General features: G+C 45.3%; 1 protein-coding gene across 1 annotated transcript in view; it reads left to right on the forward strand.

Annotated features, from left to right (window-relative positions):
- Window positions 1–21328, forward strand: part of LOC101642691 (E3 ubiquitin-protein ligase RNF213-like) — a 128770-nt gene that overhangs the window by 3781 nt on the left and 103661 nt on the right. Inside the window, exons 5-12 of the mRNA XM_045299521.1 lie at window positions 1215–1406; window positions 5080–5305; window positions 5916–5971; window positions 7928–8081; window positions 11260–11427; window positions 19331–19420; window positions 19924–20046; window positions 21140–21233. Coding sequence (XP_045155456.1) covers window positions 1215–1406; window positions 5080–5305; window positions 5916–5971; window positions 7928–8081; window positions 11260–11427; window positions 19331–19420; window positions 19924–20046; window positions 21140–21233 — 1103 coding nt within the window. The remainder of the gene's footprint in view (window positions 1–1214; window positions 1407–5079; window positions 5306–5915; window positions 5972–7927; window positions 8082–11259; window positions 11428–19330; window positions 19421–19923; window positions 20047–21139; window positions 21234–21328) is intronic.

The raw sequence follows: 21328 nt of genomic DNA on the forward strand, positions 1-21328 counted from the left end.
TGTGTTCAGTTGTATCACCCGCCGAATGGCCTGCTTCCCCCCCGTGGGTGTCATGAAGAACCTCCGTGTGCCGTGTGTTGTCTGTGGAAGTCTCACTAGACGCCTTAGCAAAGAGACAGAGTTCTCCTTCCACCCTGGGTGAGTTCCTGAGGCTCGGGCTCTGTGCTCAGTGAGGGGATGCTTGTTCCAATGGAGCTTGCAGTTTCCATGGTGGGGGGGTCCATATTCAAACTTGAGTTGAATTCTGATGACTACAGGGTCTTTGTATCGTGTTTCATGCAGCTGTGTTTGATTTAAACTTAAGAATAAGGTTATGTACCCTTCTCTGGGGAGTAATCTTACTTGGTCCTCTGCCTCTTAGTTTTGCAAACACGAAACACTTGCTACATATCATACAGAGGGCAGTGTTGGTTCAGTGGTAGAATCCTCGCTGGCGTAAGACAGACCTAGCATCACTTCCTGGCCGGGCACCTCCTGAATCGCCACCGTCTGTGTGTAAGTGGACGTTCCAGACTGTTCCAGACTAGGAAAAATCCTGTGGCCAACTTCTGAAAATGACTCAATAAAAACTCTCTAGATCACATGGTGCAATCTCATTGTGGATGAGTTCACCCTTGCATTATGGGCTGACATAAAGGCAGCAACAAAAATATAAATAAATAACACACGCACACACACATACAAAAGGCAGCTAACAACAAACAATGCACATATTGAAAAGAGAATAAATGATGACATGTAATTGGACAAAAAGAACAAACAATTATTTCAACGTGTGAAGAAGCAATTAATATATTGTAATTGTAAGAAGGATGACATAGGTTGCCTATAGGTTTGGCCCTTATATTTAAGGAGTTGTTTCCTCTTCTGGTTTATCATTGGTGGACTGTCCAGTTCTGCCACTTGTACCCCTAAAAATTCGCTTAGGTTCTCTGTGTCTCAATATCCTTAATTGGTTCTTCATAGTTTGTTGTGGGCCTTCAGTGTGTTAGCACCTTCAGTGCCTGACACATTGGGGTGGGTCCCAAAGATACCCCATATATCCCAGGCAACCTGCTGAGAATACCTGGCCCCCACTTTCTTGCTGGTAGGGTTCCTACATATTAGCAGCCATCACGCGCCCCGCGCTCTGGGCACACAACGCCACCTTCCTGGTGCGACTTCAGGGCCCTGCCACGCTCAGCTCACAGTGGCACACCTTCTTCCCTCTCTAGCTGCAGAACATCCTTGGTAAACCTGTGCCAGCTGTGCATGAACAGAAGGATAGACTTCTGGATCCTCACGCTCCCCGTGCTCCACCACTGTGTGGGGCTGGCCCCGCAAGGGAAGGACATCCCTCCTGAGGACACGTGGGCAGCCCTTGAGGGCCTCTGCTTCTCTGAGTTCCGGGAGAAAAGATCAGGCCAGTAAGTACGCCCTTCTACCGTCATTCTTGTGATAATGCGTCAGAAAGGGTGCTTCTGAGCACCCTGGGTGGACCTGTAATGGGTGCCTATTAATGGGAGTGATAATGCTTCTTTAAGCTTTGACACCTAGTGAGAATAAGAATGCAAACTTGACCAGCTCCCAGAGACCATCACCGTTGTCCACATTGTGGCAGATGCATGTCTAGGCTTCTATCCAAGTGCATGCTTTGGGCAATTGAATGTTTTAGGTGCTTAAAAAATGTAGTTGATGTTGATTTTGCTTGGAAACACAATCAGCAGTCACGAGATCAAACAACACATTGCATTGGGTAAATCTGCTGCACAAAACCTCTGTACAGTGTTGAAAAGCAAGGATGTTGCTTGAGAATTAGTGTGCGCCTGACCCAAGCCCTGGTATTTTCAGTCCTCTCCTATGCATGTGAAAGTTGGACATCGAATAAGGAAGACCGAAGAGGAATCCATGCATTCAAGTTATGGTGCTGATGAAGAATACTGAAAGTTCTGTGAACTTCCAAAACGACAAATAAATCTGTCTTGGAAGAAGTACAGCCAGAATACTCCTTGGAGCAGCAATTCTCAACCTGTGGGTCGTGGCCCCTTTGGGGCTCAAAAGACCCTTTCACGGGGGTTGCCAATTCATAGCAGTAGCAAAATTACAGTTATGAAGTAGCAACAAAAATGATGTTATGGTTGGGGGTCACCACAACATGAGGAACTGGAATAAAGGGTCGCGGCATGAGGAAGGTTGAGAACCACTGCCTTAGAGGCAAGGATGGCGAGACTTTGTCTCACACACTCTGAACATATTGTCAGGAGAGACCTGTCCTTGGAGTTGGTAGAGGGACCTCAGCAAAGAGGAAGGCCTTGACAAGATGCGTGGACAGGGACTGCAACAATGGGCTCACACATAAGGACAGTTGGCAGATGGCTTGGGATTGAGCAGTGTGTCGTTCTGGTTACACCGTTCGCTTTGAGTTGGAATCATATCAATGGCACCTAACACCAGCATTCTGCTTCACAAATGTTTTTTTTTTTACTTAATAGTATTTTATGAATAAGTTTTCACTTCGGGAAATATATACCTACCTTATTAGGTATGGATTAAATTGTGCTCCTCCAAATTACGTGCTAACTTTTCCAAGACATTCGTCTCAGAGACAGACAGTGATGTAATGGGGTAGTTACAGGAGGATCTCCTATTATGTGAGCTAACGAGAGAAACCAACAAGTGGGTTAAGGGTAAGATGGAATACCCTTAATCCCACCACAGCCCTGATCGAAGGCAAGGGGAGTTTCTCTGCAGCATGGCCCAAGCACCCTTTTTATCACACACGAGGCAAAAGGAGAGAGAAATGTACAGAGAGTCTACTACCACCAAGAAAGAAGAGCAGGTCTTTTTGACCCGGCTCCATGTATTGTGAAGCTGCTAGATCCTGGGGAAGATTGATACCAAGATGCAGAGAGAGATCCTGAAGGCACCAGGCTGACAGATGCTGAAAGGAGGCCAGTGCGTTTCCTCTGGACGCGCAGAGAGAAAGCCTTCTCCTAGAGCTGGTACTCTGAACCTGAACGTGCGGCCATCTAAGCCATGAGAGAACAATGCGTTGGTGAAAGCCACCCACTTGAGCTACGTTTGTCAGAGGAGCACGAGATAACCAAGACAGTCTCCATTTAACGACTGTTCTGAATTTTATCTCATTAATTATCTAGGAATTCAGCTCGTTTCTGCATCTTCACTTTCTGGACATATGACTTATATATATGAGCAGGTTTGCCAGACTATTTGTAGACTGAAGGTAGATCATATTGTAAGGAAACCTACAATTATATTGCATTGCATCAAGTCATATTACAGAATAGCAACTAGTCTAGACACTGCCTAGTCAAGCAGATACATGAAATTCATCATAAAAGAAATAAAAGGACAAATCAAATTTAAACATAAAACTTGCTCATTGTTTGCCACCGCTGTGCCGGTCAGTTCCAGGGTCTTCCTCTTTCCTGCTGCTCCTCTACTTTACCCAATGTGATGTCCTTCTCCAGAAATCTGCCTCTCCTGATACTGTATCTACAGTAAATACAATAAGAAAAACTAAATTAAAACATTCATACTTATGTTCTTTTTCAAGAAGAGATAACAGTCCCCATTAACTTTGTATTTTATCAAAGGAAGAAGTCCAGGTCCTGTCTGCCCCCTGTTACTCTCCCCTGATCCAACAGGGTCTGTACGTGACCCAAGAGGCAGTCATTTAAAGAAAACAAAGGCACACCTGAAATCCAGGAAAGTGATGTGACAGGTTTGTACCCCGCGGGCCCTATTTATTCAGCCTGGATGCTGAGCAAATAAGCTGAGAATCTGGATAAATGAACATGAGCACACCGTCAGGGTCAGAGGAAGTCTCAGGAACAGCCTGCGGTGCGCCGGGATCCAGCCTGGCGTGCTGCAAGTGAGGAGGACTGGAAGCACTTGCTGATGAAGATGGAGGACTGCAGCCTTTAATATGGATGACAGCTTAACGTGAAAACAAACAAACAAACCCCAAATCCTTATAAGTGGATAAATACACAACATGATGATAAATAGAGAAAAGATCGAAGTGGCCAAGGATTTCATCTTGCTAGGTCCACACCACCAGCAGTCAAATCACCAAACGATGCATTCCACAGGGCAAATCGGCCGCATAAGCCCTCTCAAAGGTGTGGAAGAACAAGGGTGCCACTTTGGGGACTCAGCCATGTTATTTGCAATCATGTAATATGCATGTCAAAGCTGTACAATGAATAAGGAGGAGTGCAGAAGAATAGATGTGTATGAATTGTGGTGCTGGTGAAGAATATTGGAAGTACTGTGGACTGCTAAAGGAACAAATATATCTGTCCTGGAAGAAGTAGCACTAGAATCCTCCTTAGCAAGGATGGAGAGACTGTCTTGTGTGCTTTGCACACGTTATCAAGAGAGATCAGTCCCTGGAAAAGCACATCATACTGCTGAAATACGGTCAGCAAAGACAGGCGGAGACTCCAAGAAGATGTACCAACACAGCGCCTGCAACAGCAGGACGATTGTGCAGATGCGGAGGACAGACAGCTGCTCTCAGTCGGAGCCAGTCTGGCCGCACCCAACAACACTTCCACTAAGAGTCGGCTTATAGTTGTGAGGGATTAAAAGAGTGAGCTAAATTAAATTCTCGTTTTCTTCGCTAATATTGGAGTCTTTAGAGATTAAAGCTAAAAAATGCAGTCTCTTAGGCACAAGCGCCTTTTCCTAGTCACTGGACCTTTTCATGTTTTTGTAGCCTCTGTTTCAATACGGTTGCAATAGCCTCTGTCACTTCAGCAGCACCCTGCTCGTGCTGTCACCATTTGGGGGTGCCCCGGCAGCGCCCCGCTGCAGTCGGCGTGGTTCACTGGCTCACGTGGTTGCTTTGGTCCAGGACGCACAGCCACTCGCTCACCAGCGTGCTCAGTCCTCGGTGAGCTCTTGCTGCGCTGTTTACCCCTCTGCCGAGGTGCTCGTTTGTGCTCCCTACTCGACAGGGAGCTGACGCTGAAGGTCCGCACTCTGCACACCCCTCACGTTCCCTAACCTCAGTTCAGCAGACTTCATTGACCTGTGGGTGCCCTCTTTTCTGGGCCTGTTTCTCTTGGCCAGGAACCCTTTTCTTCTTAAGCTCATGGAAAAGCACCAGCGTTTGCTGACAGTGGATGACCGTCTGTTCCGGTCCTGGTTCAGTCTGCTGCCTCTGTGGGACCTGAGTGACTACATGAGGATCACAGCTGAATACCTGAGCGCGTCCCCTGCTCGCTTCCTGGAGTGCTTCCAGGGGGTTTACTACCGCCTTCAAGGGCTCCAGGAAATCTCGAAGAGCAAACACGAGGTATGTGGTCTGCAATGGGCTACTGAGTCCTTACCAGTGGACTTTGTGATTCTTCTTTTCTGAAAAGCTGACGGGGTGAAGTGTTTAGCAGAGGTCAGCATGTGCAGTGCGAAAGAGTTGATTAGATTAAATTCATTTTGTTTCAGTCAATATAATAACCAGTGGACATCAAGCCAACTCCAAGCCATGATGACCCACAGTGTGTTAGAAAAGTATGATCCACGGGTTTTCAGTACCTCGTTTTTCAGAAACAGATTTTCAGGTTTTCCTTCTGAGGTGTCGACCGGAGTAGGCATTGTTTAACCTTCCAGTTAACAGCCAAGTTGTTACTCAATAGCATGTTGTTGCTTGTGGTCATGGAACAGCACACGCAGTAATGAGAGGGTTGACATACTTCAGAGTTGCTAATATTTCTTTCACATTTGGGGAGGGCGACGGAAATGGCAAACATTTTAGGCTTGTGAAAGATCTAAGGCTAGGACTTTAGGACTCTGAAATTTATTTCTAGAAAGAAATTGATATTTCATTGATACTGGGTTTTTAAACTTTGTTTTAACAAGGACAATGACATCAAGATGAAATCGTTCTTATTTTTTCTTTACCACCCTAGTGTTTTGAGAAAATCTTTAAAATGCTGTTGGCCTTGCTGCATGCTAATTTGAACACGTAAGTAGAAAAGCCAAATGTTGTCTTTCTCACCCACCTCTCCAAGGGTTTCACTGGTTGCTCCCTACTTGATTGACAATGTCCCACATTTGCTGTCATAATTAGTGAGGTCACAAATCAATACACTTTCTCTTACTTATCGATTATCTCCTTACCCAACATTTCAAATTTGTAGAATAGTACAAAAAACTACAATATGACTAGGTTGTGCATTTGCTATGTATGTATGACAGTAATGATGCCAATGTGCAAGGTTAGAATAACACTGGCTGTGATGGTGTAATGGTTACACATTGGGCTACTAACCGTAAGGATAGCAGTTCAAAACCACCAGCTGCTCCTCAGGAGAAAGATAGGGCTTTCTACTCCAGTAAACAGTTACTGTCTTGAAAACCTACAGGAGCATTTCCACCCTGCCCTGTAGAGTCACTATCAACTTAATGGCAGTGAGTGTGTAAGTGGTGGTTAGGATTACGTGTCAATAGTGGTTTGGCAGTTATATAATGATAAAATTTGGCAGCTCAGCAATGATATAATTTAGCAGTTATGTAAAATGTAATTTGGTAATTAGATGATAATGTAATTTGGCATTTAATATAATAATCTAGTCATCCTCCTTTTTTGCATAATTCCAGTGTCATAAAAAGACCTTTAGAATGTAAACAAATTGCTAAGTGAGGAGAGGGCATAAATATCCCACTTTTCTTTTGAACTGGTTGGAATATCCCAGTTTTTAAAAGAGGGAAGGGAAGAGATGTGAGCTACTAAGATTTTGTCTAATTTCCATCTGGTCTGTCTTTTCTGTGCACTTATTTCCACTTCACTTTAAGTGACTGTCCTCCTGCTCTGTGTTCATGGTGGGTTCTGCTTTCTTTCGTTTGTCTCTGTGTGCGAGTGAGGTCAGCTCAGGAGGATAAATACAAAGGGAGCTTTATGAGATTTTCTGAAATCATTTCTTCCTGTGACTTCTCTAAAGGGACATTAAGGAGCCGTGGTGGTGCAGTGGTTAAGTGCTTGGCTGCTCAACCAAAAGGCCAGCATTTAGAACCTGCCTGCCACTTGTGACAGAAGGGTTCATAGCCTTGGCCACCCTACAGGGCAGGGCCGTCCTACACATTTGATCTCTAGGGGTTGGAACTGACTCATTGGCCATGGGCTTTTAGGAGGGACATTGTAGAGACGGAGAGCCGCAGGAACTGCCACTCATGTAGCACAGTTGTTCAAGGGCCTCACCTAACACTGGTTTACCAGGTGAGCCTAGAACCCCTTTTTCATGCCACATCCAAACCCAGTTCTCAACACCGCACTGGCTCAATGCTGCTGCTGTCAGTCAATGAACGTGAAACCCGCCCCAGGAATCCGAGAAATTCTGTGCCTGATACATGTCTTCTTCGGCATTTCTCAGCCTGCCTGCCTTGTCTTTCTGGGGCTTTCCGTGCCTCGAAGCTTAGGTAGTCATTTTATCTTTAGTAATGGGCACGCCTTACTTTTCTCAAGTACGGGATGCCTGTGGAAATAGTCTAACCTGCTCTTTGCTTTTTTAAGAGCAGTTCAGACTATAGAGGGGAACCAAAGGATCTTTGTTTCTGTTTTAACTTAGTCATAAGTTCAAGCCTGATGAGGAGTCTCAGAAGTTACTCTGTGTGAGGCCAAATAAATTCCTTTGGGTTAAATCAAAAGCAAACTCCTGACTTTTGTACTGATTCAGATTCATAGCAGCCCCACGAGACAGAGTAGAACTGCCCCATAGAGTTTCCAAAGATTGTGACCAACTTTCTCCCACACAGTGATGGGTGGGGTCAAACTGTAAACCTCATGTTAAGCAGCTCAGCATAGCCAGAGTGTGAATGAATGTCTCACTTGTTAGTATTTGAAGGGAAGGGGCTTGTCATTGCAATGAGCGCTGTGTCCTCGGCTCTCCGCGGCCAGTCATCTCTCTCCACTCTCTGCGGGCAGGGCTCTGGAGGGTCCCGTCTTTCAGTCCTACTTGACCATCTGCCTGAAGCTTCACGAAACCGTCTGTGAGATCACCAAAAGCGAAAAGTTTTACGAGATCCCCGTCCTGTCTGCAGAGATGATTAGCAGAATCGTTGCGCTTCAACCTCTCGTGGTAAGTGGCACAAAGCCACGTGATGGCGCCCCCAGGACAGCTGTGGAGCTTCAAGCAGCCTCCATGGACGAGGGAGGCCGAGCGGGTTCCCAGGTCTAGGGCTCCTGAAACGAGGTGGCGTGGTGGCTCCGTTATCCAGGGCAGGCGGTCCCCGGCTCGCAGAGGGTCAGAGTTGTGACAGACTTCTAAAGACCTTGTTTTCATACCGCACCACTGGGACTATGTGCTGCATACAGTGTCGCAGCAGAGGACTTAGCGATGCTGTCAGTCTTACGCCAGCTCTCCAAATTATGTTCATAAAAACAGTCTTCACAAAATGCAATAATAATGCTAACTCCCAAAGATCAGATTTACAAAGATACTGACAGTAACAGGCAGTAATAGAAAAAACTGAAGAAATATTGAGCTATTTGATTTTCATGAGATGAGACTTATTATGGAGTTGCCATTACAGAAGCATTTCATAGAGGGGACTACTTGTATTTATTGAGGACTTGCTTGCTGCTGGTGATGCTCTCAGCTTTGAGAACACGCAGTGAGTGGGAAGGAGTTCACTTCCTTAGTGGGGAGGCTGGGAAGGGAGAGGCTATGCACACGTGAATGTATGGCTCATCCCAAGTCAGTGGGAGCACACAGCAGAGAGGATCTGGGTTTGCTATTTATACCAGGTAGCTGATGGCCAGGAGAAGCCTCACTGTTGACATACAGGTGAGGGCTGTTTAGCAGCAATAGCCACAGGAGTTGTCCGGTTACTAGGTAGGGCTTTGGTGAGGGAAGGGACAAGAGGACACTTTCAGCTTTGGCTTTAGTGGTTATGTGGGTAGTGGTATCCTAAGGGGTAAGTGGCCACAAGAGGAAGCTCAGGTCCCCCCAGACACCAGCAGATAGGGCAGAATTTGGAGTAAGATGAATAGTTTGAGTTGTTAGCAAGGGGGCAGTGCAAGGGGAAGCCAGCCCCTAGCCCATCATCACGGGTCCGGTAGGCGCAATTGCACGGCGATAATAAGTAAAGATGATAGTAAAGTCAGAGAGAGCATGACCAATAGAAGAGAGAGATAATGGAGTCAGACACTTTTCATAGTAGCAATGCTTACCTCAGCCTCACTTGGTGGTCCACATGGAGAGAGCGAGAGATTTAATGCTAACCAAGGCTTTTATATTCTCTGGGGACATCCAAACCCCCTAATTACAGGTGAAGACCTACGTCACAGGAAAGGGTTGTGCTGTAGGTAATACAGTAATGGAAGAGGGTGGTCTAGGGGTATACACGCAATAGGAAGAGGAGGGATTGGGGGTATAGTGTGACAAGAAGGGCGGATCCTAGATTCAGGATGGCAGCCTATCTTTGGATGTCACTGAGCCCTTTTGACCTGTTCCCTGGCACCATTATCAGTAGGGTATGAACTCCACCTGCAGGAACCAAATCAATGACTACAAGTCTTTAGGGAGAAGTAGCTCATTGTCCTACCTTAGTCTGGCAACTGACTGCCTTCAGGGAGGATGTCTCTAAGCATCTGACCTCCCCCATATGCTGGCAAAAAGTCCCTAAAGGGTGGCATGTCTTTGGGGGAGACAAAGCTGGGGGGTCTCTTGATCACCCCACAGGCAGGTTGTTTGATGTAGACGGGTAGTTTGGACTGTCAGAATGAAGGCTGCCTGTGCTCATTCAGGTGTCATTTGAACTGTGGCCAGATATCTGCTTTGAGTTGTGAGGAAGAAGAACTGAGTTTGGCCTCAGACATACAGTGTGAGTTGCCGAGAGGAAGGACTGAGCTTGCTCTCCGGCATAGCGCTGGCATTTTCAGGAGCAAGAGCTGAGTTTGATATGGAGGTATGTTCTTCTATTGGGGGTGAGCATACATTCTGAGCTGTGAGGAGGAAGGGCTGGGTTTGATCTTAGATGTGCAGTGTGAGTTGTCAGAAGAAGGACCGAGTTTGAGTCACACACGGAGTATGAGACGTCAGCAGGAATTTCAGAGTTTGCCCTTAGTGGTGTAATTTTGAGGGGCTAATGTCAATCTTACACAGGTAGTATGAGTGGCAGAAGGAAGGGCTAAGTCTGGTCTTCGTTGTGTAGTCTGAGTTGCGACGAGGAATGGCGGAGTCGACTTAGATGTGCAGTGTGAATTGTCAACAGAAATGGTAGTTTGGTTTACAACTGTAATTCGTTTTGTAAGGAGGATGGATTTCATGCGGTCATAGATGTGGACACTTGAGTTTTCATGAGGAAGGGTTGAATTTGGTACTAGATACATAGTTTGAGTCATCAGGAGTCATCAGGAGAAAGAGTCGAGTTTGACTTGCTCACGTGTTGGAGCTGCCTCTTGGGCATCCAATAGCAGCTGGAACCCTGGAGAGGAGTCCAATCCTGTGTAAAGAGGGCCCATCATGGTTAGGGCTTGGCTAGGGCTCATGTTGTAGGGGAAGGGGAGAAAGAGAAAAAAATTGATCTTGTAATGTTTGCCGGTTGCAAGGCTGCTCCTTCAGGAGGCCATGGTTTCAAGGAACATAGGGTGAAAAAGTGACTGGCCTATTTTACATGAGGTTCAGCCTAGAGCCTTAAGAATGGTGAGGGAGCAGAGAGCTAGCTGTGGGGTGGGGTGGCCCAGAGGCGAGTTGCGAAGCATTTATGAGGTAGAAGACCGTCAGTGACTGTCTGAGCGGGAAGACCATCACATACAGTTAGCATTGCATGCTTGGCAGCATTAGTTAAGTCCAGATGACACCACAGCACAGTGTCTGACTGTGGGTCTCGGCAAGTGAGCCAAATATAGGGGACGGCTACTGAACTGAAGATTCTAAGACGCTCACGGACCACGGTGGTAAGATGTCAGCCCCACACACTAGCCAAAGCCCAAGGCCATGTGCTTGCTGGGCAGGCTGGACTACCTCTGTTTTTATCAAAACCCTGGGAAATTCATCCAGAAAATTAAATGGCATTCTAACCCTCCCTATGTTCCCCATACCTCCCACATTTACAATGAAGACCCAGAATTATGGGAATTTTAAGTGCTTTTAAAATGTAGGGTTCTTACCAACCTGAAAGGCCTGACAGCTTAAAAGGAGCTGTTGGTGGCACATCCTGAAATGTTGGACAAGCTGGAGTGAAACATCTCTTTTGGAACTGAGCCCACTGCACGTGAGAACAATGAAAACGTCCCCTCTTACATGATAACAGCACACGGAGGAAGCCCAGGGCAGTGCACCTGGACAGCAGCCCATCAGAGCAGTGCTCCAGGGAGCCCTTGCTGCGACCAGGCATTGGCTTCGGCAGACTTTCACCAAGAAAATGCTCCAGAAGCCCAACATCTTAAAGAAGTCATTCTGTTATCCAGAGGAAATTCAGGTAAACTTTGCTGAAAGTAGGAGGTTTTTGTTTTAGATCCTTTTATTGGGGGGTTGTACAGCTCTTATAATGTTCCATATATCAACTGTATTTTACATGAGGTTCAGCCAACATTTATATATATGTTCCCATCGTCATTTTCAAAACATTTTCTTTCTACTTGAGCCCTTGGTATAAGGTCCTCTTTTTCCCCCTCCCTCCCCTCCCTTCCCACCCTCATGAGTCCTCGATCAATTATATATTGTTATTATTATTTCATTTACCTTACACTGTCCATTATTTCCTTTTACCCACAATTCTGTTATTCGTCCCTCTCAGGAGAAGGGGCTATATATCCAACCCTGTGATAGGTTCCCCCTCCCCTTTCTCCCCCTTCCCGATCCCCGACCATCCCCCTACCCTCATGATATCACTACTCCCACTACTGTTCCTGAGGGGTTTATCTGTCCTGAATTCCATGTGTGGAGAGCTCTTATCTGTACCAGTGTCCATGCTCCAGTCCAGCCGGATTTAATAAGGTAGAACTGGGTCATGATAGTGGAGGGGAGGAAGCATTCGGGAACTAGAGCTGTGGTTCTCAACCTTCCTAATGCTGCAACCCTTTCATACAGGTCCTCATGTTGTGGTGACCCCCGCCCCCCCCCCCAGCCATAAAATTATTTTCGTTGCTACTTCATAACTGATTTTGCTACTGTTATAAATTGGGCGACCCCCGTGAAAGGGTCATTTGATCCACAAAGGGGCCGCACGAGACCCACAGGTTGAGAACCGCTGAACTAGAGGACGACGTGTGTCTTGTCAGTGCTGTACTCTACCTTGGCTGTATCGTCACTTCCTTTAACCCTTCTGTGGGGACATATCCAACTGTGCATAGATGGGCTTTAGGTCTCCACTCCAATCCCCCTCATTTGCATCGATATAATTGTTTGGTTTGGATCTTTTGATACCTGATATCTGATCCCGCTGACACCTCTTGATCATTCAGGTTGGTGTGCTTCTTCCATGTGGGCTTTGTTTCCCTGCTAGATATCAAAGAGTGCCAAGTTATTAGAACAAAGTGTTCTTGTGTTGGGGGAGGCCTTAAGTAGAGGCCCAAAGTCCATCTGTTATTTTAATATTTAACTAATAAATGTACACTGGCCTCTATCCCTTTCATTATAAATTAATATATTTACATATATACATGCCTATAGTAGGAGGTTTTTTACTGCAGCACAGTAGGTCAATTTCAGTATTCTTCAGCATGGCTCAAATACATCACGATTCATAACTTGACTCATACCCAGCTTCCACATGTATAAGAGACAACTGAAAAGACCATGATTTGGGTCAGGCACCCCTAAAACCTCAAAGGGACACTTGGACAATTCAGTATTGTACAGAGGCCTTTTGCAGATTTTCCCAATGCAATGAATCTTCTGAGTCCTTGACTGCAGTTTCTATGAGTGTTGATTATGGATCCAGGTATATAAATACTTGACAACGTCAAACTTTTCTCCATTTATCTTACTGTTTTTATTGATCCAGTTGTAAGGACTTTTGTTTTCTTTATACTGAGGTGTACTCACACTAAAGGCCTTAGATCCTCATCACTAAGTGCTTCGAGATGTTTCATTTTTGGCAAAAAAAGGTTGTGGCATCTGCATATTGCAGCTAGTTCAGCAGCCTTGCTTCAGTCATGCTATTCTGCTCATCTTCAGACAGTCCAGCTTCTTGGATTATTTGCTCAGCGTACAAATGGAAAAGTAATGGTGGAGGATAGATACAACCATGACATACACCATTCTTGATTTTAAACCATGCAATATTCCCTTCTTCTGTCTGCACAACTGCTTCTTGATCATGTACAAGTTCTGCAAGAGCACAGTGAAGTGTTCTGGAATTCCCATTCTTCTCAAGGCTATCCATAGTTTGTCATGATCCACAGTCAAATGCCTTTGCATAGTCAATGAAACACAAGTCAGCATTTTTCTGAATAAGAGTGTTGAATCCTATCCCACTCTTCTTACAACTAATTGTCTTTGATTACATTGTGTCAGGTCAACTATATGGAATTACTCCATATTAACTGCCAAACCACTGAAAGTCCAGGCCCAGCCAAGTTGGCACAAAACCTACTTATCAGAAGGGACAGAAGAACGAGGAAGTGATAGTGCAAATGTGTTAAACATTAATTATTGGTGCGTTTAGTTTAGGATATATGAGTCATGTGTACTATCCATGGAACTTTTTGGTAAGCTAAAATGTTTTCAAAATTAAAAATTTGAAACAGTGATTACATAGACTGATCCTAGTTCAATCCAATCTTCATTTTTAAAAAATCATTTTATTGGGGGCTCTTATCATAATCCATACATCCATCCGTTGTGTCAAGCACATTTGTACATATGATGCCATCATCATTTTCAAAACATTTTCTTTCTACTTGAGCCCTTGATATCAGCTCATTTTCCCCTCCCCCCCATCCTCCCTCATGAAACCTTGATAATTTGTAAATTATTATTATTTTTTTCATGTCTTATACCAACTGCTCTCTCCCTTTATCTACTTTTCTGTTGTCCAATCCCCACCTTCCCCTTTCCCTCCTGGTATTGCTACTCTCATTATTGGTCCCGAGGGGTTTATCTGTCCAGGATTCCCTGTGTTGGGAGCTCTTATTTGTACCAGTGTGTACATCCTCGGGTCTAGCCAGATTTGTAAGGCAGAATTGGGGTCATGATAGTGGGGGGAGGGGGAGGAAGCATTAAAGACTAGAAGAAAGTTGTATGTTTTATCCGTGCTATACTGCACCCTGACTGGCTCTTCTCTTCCTTGGGATCCTTCTATGAGGGGATGTCCAATTGTCTACAGATGGGCTTTGGGTCTCCACTCCATTCTCTCTCTCATTCACATCGTTATGATTTTTTGTTCTGATCCCAATGATACCTCATGATCACACAGGCTGGTGTGCTTCTTCCATGTAGGCTTTGTTGCTTCTCAGCTAGATGGCCGCTTGTTTATCTTCAAACCTTTAAGACCCCGGATACTGTATCTTTTGATAGCTGGGCACCATCAGCTTTCTTCACCACATTTGCTTATGCACCCATTTTGTCTTCAGTGATTGTGTCTTGAAGGTGAGCATCACAGAATGCCAAGTTATTAGAACAAAGTGTTCTTGTGTTGAGAGAGTACTTGAGTAGAGGCCCAGGGTCCATCTGCTGCCTTAATACTTAACATAAATATATGCACCTAGATCTATTTCCCAATCGTTATATATAAATATGTTTACACCTGTACATGCCTGTATTTAGACCTCTATAAATGTCCTTTGCCTCCTAGTTCTTTCCTCTATTTCCTTTTACTTTCCTCTTGTCCCACTATCATGCTCAGCCTTCATTTGGGTTTCAGTAATTCATCTTGGCTACATTGCCCTTGATCAAGCCCCATCAGCGATCCTATGCCCACTTTGCCATCAATTTTAGATTACTTGTTGTTCCCTTGTCCCTGGGTTTGTTGGCAACCCCCTTCCTTTCTCCCGCCTCCATCTTTCCCATGTGTCCCCCCACCCATCTCTTCAGGATTGTTTATCCCACCTATCTTATCTAGATAGACATGCAGAGACAATAAAAAGCACAAAAACAAGACAAAGTAAAACAAAACAACAAAAGAAACCTGCAACAAAACAGTAACAACGACAACAAAAGAACAGCCTGTAAATAGTTCCAGGTCTGTTTGTTGACCTTTAGGAGTGCTTTCTGGTTGAGTCTGATGGGGTGCCACGCCCTGGCTCCAAAGTCTATTTTTGGTTTTCCTCAGGAACTTCATTGATTTGCTTCCCTTGCTGCTCTGTTCTGCGCCCTTACTGTTTTGGCCTGGTGTGGTGGGGTCAGATTGGGCACACTGTTTCCAGTGTTGTCCCCCATAACGCAATGGGTCAGTGAAGACGTCTTGTGGTGGGGCTGGCCCTATGGTCCTCTCTGTGCATCGACTGCTCTAAGCAGGAATATTGTCCTCAGGGCTGGGTGGGCCAGGATGTAATCCACTCTCTCCTTCCCTCTTCTTTTACTCCTGTGTGCTCTGATCAGAAGTGCCCCTTGACCTGAGCCGTAGTTTCAGTGCTGTTCTCTGTAGTGCATTCTTCTTGGGGTGGGGAGGGGGGTGTCCATATAGGTGGGATTGGGGCTGGCCTGTATAGTCTTCATTCTTAAGGCTAGGATGGGTGGCCATGACTTATCCACTAAGTGAGCTCACTAGTGACAAAAGTGGATCAAAATCGTATCCTTGTAATCCAGTACAATTTGTATGATCATCTTGGTCTGTCTTCATAAAAATCAGTGGAATAAAAAAATTAATGTGTATTATTTTAAAAATTTGTTTCATGAGTAGGATTTATTGGTCAATCTCATCTTTTTAAATTGAGCCATGTTGTATACCTCAAAAATTGTGATAGTTACATATTTAATGGAAGGCAGCCCAGTGGTACAGTCTTTAAGCCCTTGGCTACTACCTGAAAGATTGGTCATTCAAACCCGTCACTCCTGTGGAGGAAGATATGGTCATCAGCTTCCATGGAGATGATAGCCTTTGGAACTTTATGGCAGTTCTACTTTGTCCGAGGGGTCACTAGGTGTGAGAAGAGACTCCATAGTAGAGGGTCAGGGTTATAGGTGGAATTCTGTCTTCACTGTGGCTTGGTGCTGCCGCCTTGGAGAACTTATGTCCAACAGAAGGACACCCTACCTGGTCCTGAGCCGTCTTCAAAATGGTTGTTATGTATGAGCCTGTTCTTGCAGTTACTGTGTCAATCCATCTCCTTGTGGGGAGGGGGGTCTTCCTCTTTTCCAGTGACCTTCTACTTTACCAAGCATGACCTCCTTTTGCATGAGACACAGTCTGACCATCTTCACTTCTAAAGAACATTGGGGCTGTATTTCCTCCAGGCTGAACTTCCTCTTGTTCTTCTGGAAGGCTGTCAGTAGTCTTCACCAATAGCATAATTAAAATGCATGAGCCCTTCCTTACTCTTTGGTTCAGCTTTCACACGCTTAGACCATGGCTTGGGTCAGGCACACCTTAGTTCTCAAAGTGACATCTCTGCTCCTTTACACTTTCAATATATCTTGTGTAGCATGTTTGCCCAATGTAATATGTTGTTTGAATATGTATCTTTTACTTCCACAAGTGTTGGTTGCGGATCTAAGTAAAATGAAAGCCCTGACAACCTCAATCTTTCTCCATGTGTCATGACATTGTTGACTGGTGCAATTGTGAAGATTTTTGTTTTCTTAACATTGAGTTGTATTGTAATTCATACTGAAGGCTGTAGTCCTTGATCTTCATCAGCAAGTTCTCCAAGTCTTCTTGGCTTTCAGCAAGCAAAGTTGTATCATTTGTATGCTGAAATGATATCCCCTGTTGTACACTTCTGAATCTGATATGAATTTCTGGCAGCTGTCAATTGACTGCTGCCAAGATTTTAAAATTATATTCATCACCATTTTGCGTACATGTCATATTACTCATATTATTAGATAATTTCTGCATTCTTTTGGGTCACCTTGCTCTGGAATGGGCAAAGATGTGGATCTCTTCCAATCGGTTGGCCAAGTAACAGTCTTCTCTATTTCTTGGCATACACTGAATGCTTCCAGAGTATTCTTTTTTTTTTTCTCTCCAGTGCTTCCAGAGTATTGTCAATTTCTGGAACTTTATTTGTTGCTAATCTCAATGATACAGCTTGGACTTCTTCCTTCAATACCATCAGTTCTTGATCATATGCTGATTTATGAAATAGTTGGATGTTGACCATTTATTTTTGATATAATACTTTTGTGTATTATTTCCACATTCTTTTGATACTTATTGCATTGTTCAATTTTTCCCATAGAATCCTTTAATCTTTACCTTGAGGCTTGGATTTTCTGTTGTTCTTATACTTTCATTATCTCCTCCATTTGCTTTAGTTACTCAATGTTTAAAAGAAAGTTTCAGAGTCTCTTCCGACAGTCAATTTGGTCTTTTCCTTCTTTCCTGTCTTTATATGGTCTTTTGCTTTCTTTATGTATGATGTTCTTGATGTCATGCCACAACTCATTTGGTCTTTGGTAACTGATGTTGAGATGGTTTGACCTGTTCCTGAGATGGTCTCTGAATTCATATAGGATGTATTGAAGGTCATATCTTCACTCTTGTGAGCTTGTTTTGATTTTCTTCAGCTTCAACCTGAACTTGTATATGAGCAATTGGTGGTCTATTACACAGTTCACACTTTGGCCTTATTTTGGCTGATGATGTTGAATGTCCCCATCACCTCTTCTCATGAATGTAGTCAATCTGATTTGAGTGTATTTCATCTGGTGAGATAACGTGTGTGTAGTTACCATTTATGTGGTTGTAAAAAAGGTTATTTGCAAGGAAGAAGTCATTGGTCTTGCAAAATTCTATCATGCAATCTCCAGATGTATTCCTATCACCAAGGCTACATTTTTTAAAAATCATTTTATTAGGGGCTCATACAACTCTTATCACATTCCATACATACATCAATTGTATAAAGCGCATTTGTACATTCATTGCCCTCATCATGCTCAGAACATTTGCTCTCTACTTAAGCCCCTGGCATCAGGTCCTCATTTTTTTCCCCTCCTACCCCACTCCCACCTTCCCTCATGAACCCTGGATAATTTATAAATTCTTATTTTGTCATATCTTGCAAGGCTACATTTTTTGACATCTGATTCTTCCTCTTTGTATCCAACTTTCCTCTTCCAATGACCAGTAATTACCATCCCATCGTGCTTGCATGTTTGATCAATTTCAAACCAAAGATTTTGGTAGAATTCTTTCATTCCCACCCTCCACTGGGTTTAGTGATTGGTGCATAAACTTGAGTGATAGCTAGCCCTTCCTCTAGGCATATTGGTATTATTCTATCATTGGCAATATTATACTTTAAGGTTGATCTAGAGATGTTCTTTATGATAATGGTTGTGAAGCCACTCCTCTTGAATTTGCCATTCTCGGCATATTAAGCAAATGATTGAGTTAAAATGGCCAGTACCAGTCCATTTAGCTCACTAACACCTAGGACAGGGGTCCTCAAACTACGGCCTGTGGGCCACATGCAGCCCGCCGAGGGCATATCTGGCCCACCGGGTGTTTTTGCCCCATTTGTTTTTTAACTTCAAAATAAGATATGTGCAGTGTGCATAGGAATTTGTTCACAGTTTTTTTTTTTAAACTATTCCGGCCCTCCAATGGGTCTGAGGGACAGTGAACTGGCCCCCTGTTTAAAAAGTTTGAGGACCCCTGGCCTAGGATATCAATCTTTATGTCTTCCATTGCATTTTGATGGCTTCCAAATTCACCTAGATTCATACCTTGTACATTCCACATTCTGATTACTAATGGATGCTTGTTGTTTCTTCTTATTTTGAGTTATACTCCATCAGCAAAGGATGGCCTCCACGGGTTTGTCCTATCCATGTCATTAAGGTTGATTCTCCTTTGAGAAGGCAGCTCTTTCCCTAATTGTATGAATTGGGTTTGAATGCTTTCCAACCTAAAGGGCTCACCTGGCACAATATCAGACAATGCACAGCTGCTATTGGTTAGGGCTTCCGTGGCCAATTCCTCTGAAGCAGACAGCCAATTCCTTCCTCCCGGTCTGTTCTTACACTGGAAGCTCTACTGAAATCTGCCCACCATGGGCAAATACCATGCTGGAGTCTGAAATACCAGTGGTAAACTGACAAAACGGGTAGCAATATGTAACATACCATCTGACATTTCAACAGTTTTCATGTGTATGGTACAATGACACTATGTTTATCAGATTCATTGTTCAATCAACCAATCCAAGGTTTCCCTGTCACCCTAACAAAACCACATAATTATCATGATGATTGATGTGTGAGTTTTGCAGGTCTGGAGACAACTGGTGGAAATCCACTTTCCTGTGGACTATGGTTGGAAGGAGGTATTGCTGGGAGACATGGAAGGGAGACTCAAACAGGTACTAACAGTCTGGGGTGCTCTTTTATTAGAGGGTGCAGGGATAAATACCAGACCACCAATAACAGCAGCAACAATAGGAGTCTGCACTTGAACGGAAAGCCTCCCTGTGTGCGGGCAGGAAGCCGTGTTTCCATTTCTGACCCGGCTCGGTGATCCAATCCCAGCCCAGGTTTCAGAGGTGGGTCACGATAGTCCAGGAAATACCTTGACTCTTTCTCTTCATTTTGCCACCAGACATTGGTTTTGACAGGATATGAGCTAGCATGACAGGTAACCATTGGGTGGATCTTGTTGGGAAACCCACTTGTTTGTCAAAGTTGACCCACTTTTCAAGCTGCCTTTTCGGCACATGTGAGGACAGACTCTCACGTCAGCCTGGCTGTCTGGGGCCGGGGGCAGGGAGGAGGTGACAGTAATGGGGCGGGGACCTCTGATGACACAGGGTGGAGGAGGGCGCACAGTGTCCTACCGGCTCCGCCCACGGCATCTCTGCTTTCCCAGGAGAAGCCGCTCCTGCAGATCTCGGCCTACTGCAGCTATAACTGGGGTGCCCCGGGCCTGGACGGCAGCGTGGCAAAGAGCTTTGAGAAGTGCGCCGTCGAAGCTGTGAGCTCGGCCTGCCAGGTAACCAGCGGCCGCTCTGCCTGGTGCTGGCACCGGGGAATGGGGAGTGGGCGTCCCCTCACTGGCCTCGTGGAGTGGTTCTGAAACCTGGTGTCCTCCACCCAGTCTTTGACACACGCTGCTCAGCTGGCTGCTACTGGATGGCTGATGAGGGCGTGGCTGGTTCATTGGGAGAATTGTTTCCCTGCAGGAGACCCCTGGTCAGTTCTGGCCAGCGCACCACATGCTGTCTACCTCTCCCCACCCTCACTCGTCTAGTGGAGGCCTGTGTGCTGCCGAACAGGCTTCAGCAGAACTTCCCAAGCCAGACGGACCAGGAAGAAAGATCTGGCTGTCCACTTCTAAGAGTCAGCCCCGGAACATAAATCTTCTTCCGGATCATAAGGCTATGGGGCTGGCGCAGGCCTGGGCAGCTTTCTGCCCCATGGAGCTCAGGGCCGCTGGGTGTGCATGAGTCGGGGGCCCAACTAGAAGGCAGTGGGATGGGTAGCGTGACAAGACTCTCACTCACAGGCAGCCTGGAATCAGACCCCCTTGCGGGCAGCCCCTGAAGGGCCCTTCTCTGTGTGTCTGCCACACTGGCTTCTCAATGCGTGCACTGTGAGCCTCCAGGGCTCTGACCCGGTTACTGGAGGAAGAGTTGCGTCACATGTTTTACTCACCTGTTCTTTTGAGGCCATGCACGACTCATTACAGCGCTGAAATAGCTGCGTGTGCGTGCGTTATTCACATCGGCTATTTAAAATCCCGAACCGGAGACCCATGAGATCATGGCCCGTAGACAGCCTTCAGACCTGGAACCAAATTAACCCCATGGCTCGGCCTTCAGCCAGATGGTGGACAGACTTACAAGGAGAATTCGACCACCAGGGAGCTACCCACTCCTTTGGAAAGCCTTTGCCCAGGTTTAAAGCTGACAGTGGGGAGAAACAGGCAGGAGGTGGGAAGAGAGCCGCTACATTGGGGGTACTACAGTCAAAGTCAGAGCGACATGCATGTGAATTCCCAAGTACGTGTTCACTCAAGGCACTGAATAAATAAATGCTAATCAAGAAAGCCCTCTAACTCTCCCCCTCTCTCAATTGTCTGGTAGTCTCAGACCAGCATCCTCGACAGAATTTCTTTGCGTGATTTACGGAAATTCGGCAACCTGCTGTCTGCTGTGATCACGGAGTCCTGGCCAGTGAGCAACGGGGAGGCCGTGCAAGATGTGGAGGAGGTTTTAAAGCACCTGTTCACGGGTCCAGACATCAAGCAGCTCTTCAAACTGTATGGTGTGTGG

This window comes from Echinops telfairi, unplaced genomic scaffold (assembly GCF_000313985.2).
Source record: "Echinops telfairi isolate 266 unplaced genomic scaffold, ASM31398v2 ScPeMD7_7458;HRSCAF=8496, whole genome shotgun sequence".
In the NCBI taxonomy this organism is placed as follows: Eukaryota; Metazoa; Chordata; class Mammalia; order Afrosoricida; family Tenrecidae; genus Echinops; species Echinops telfairi.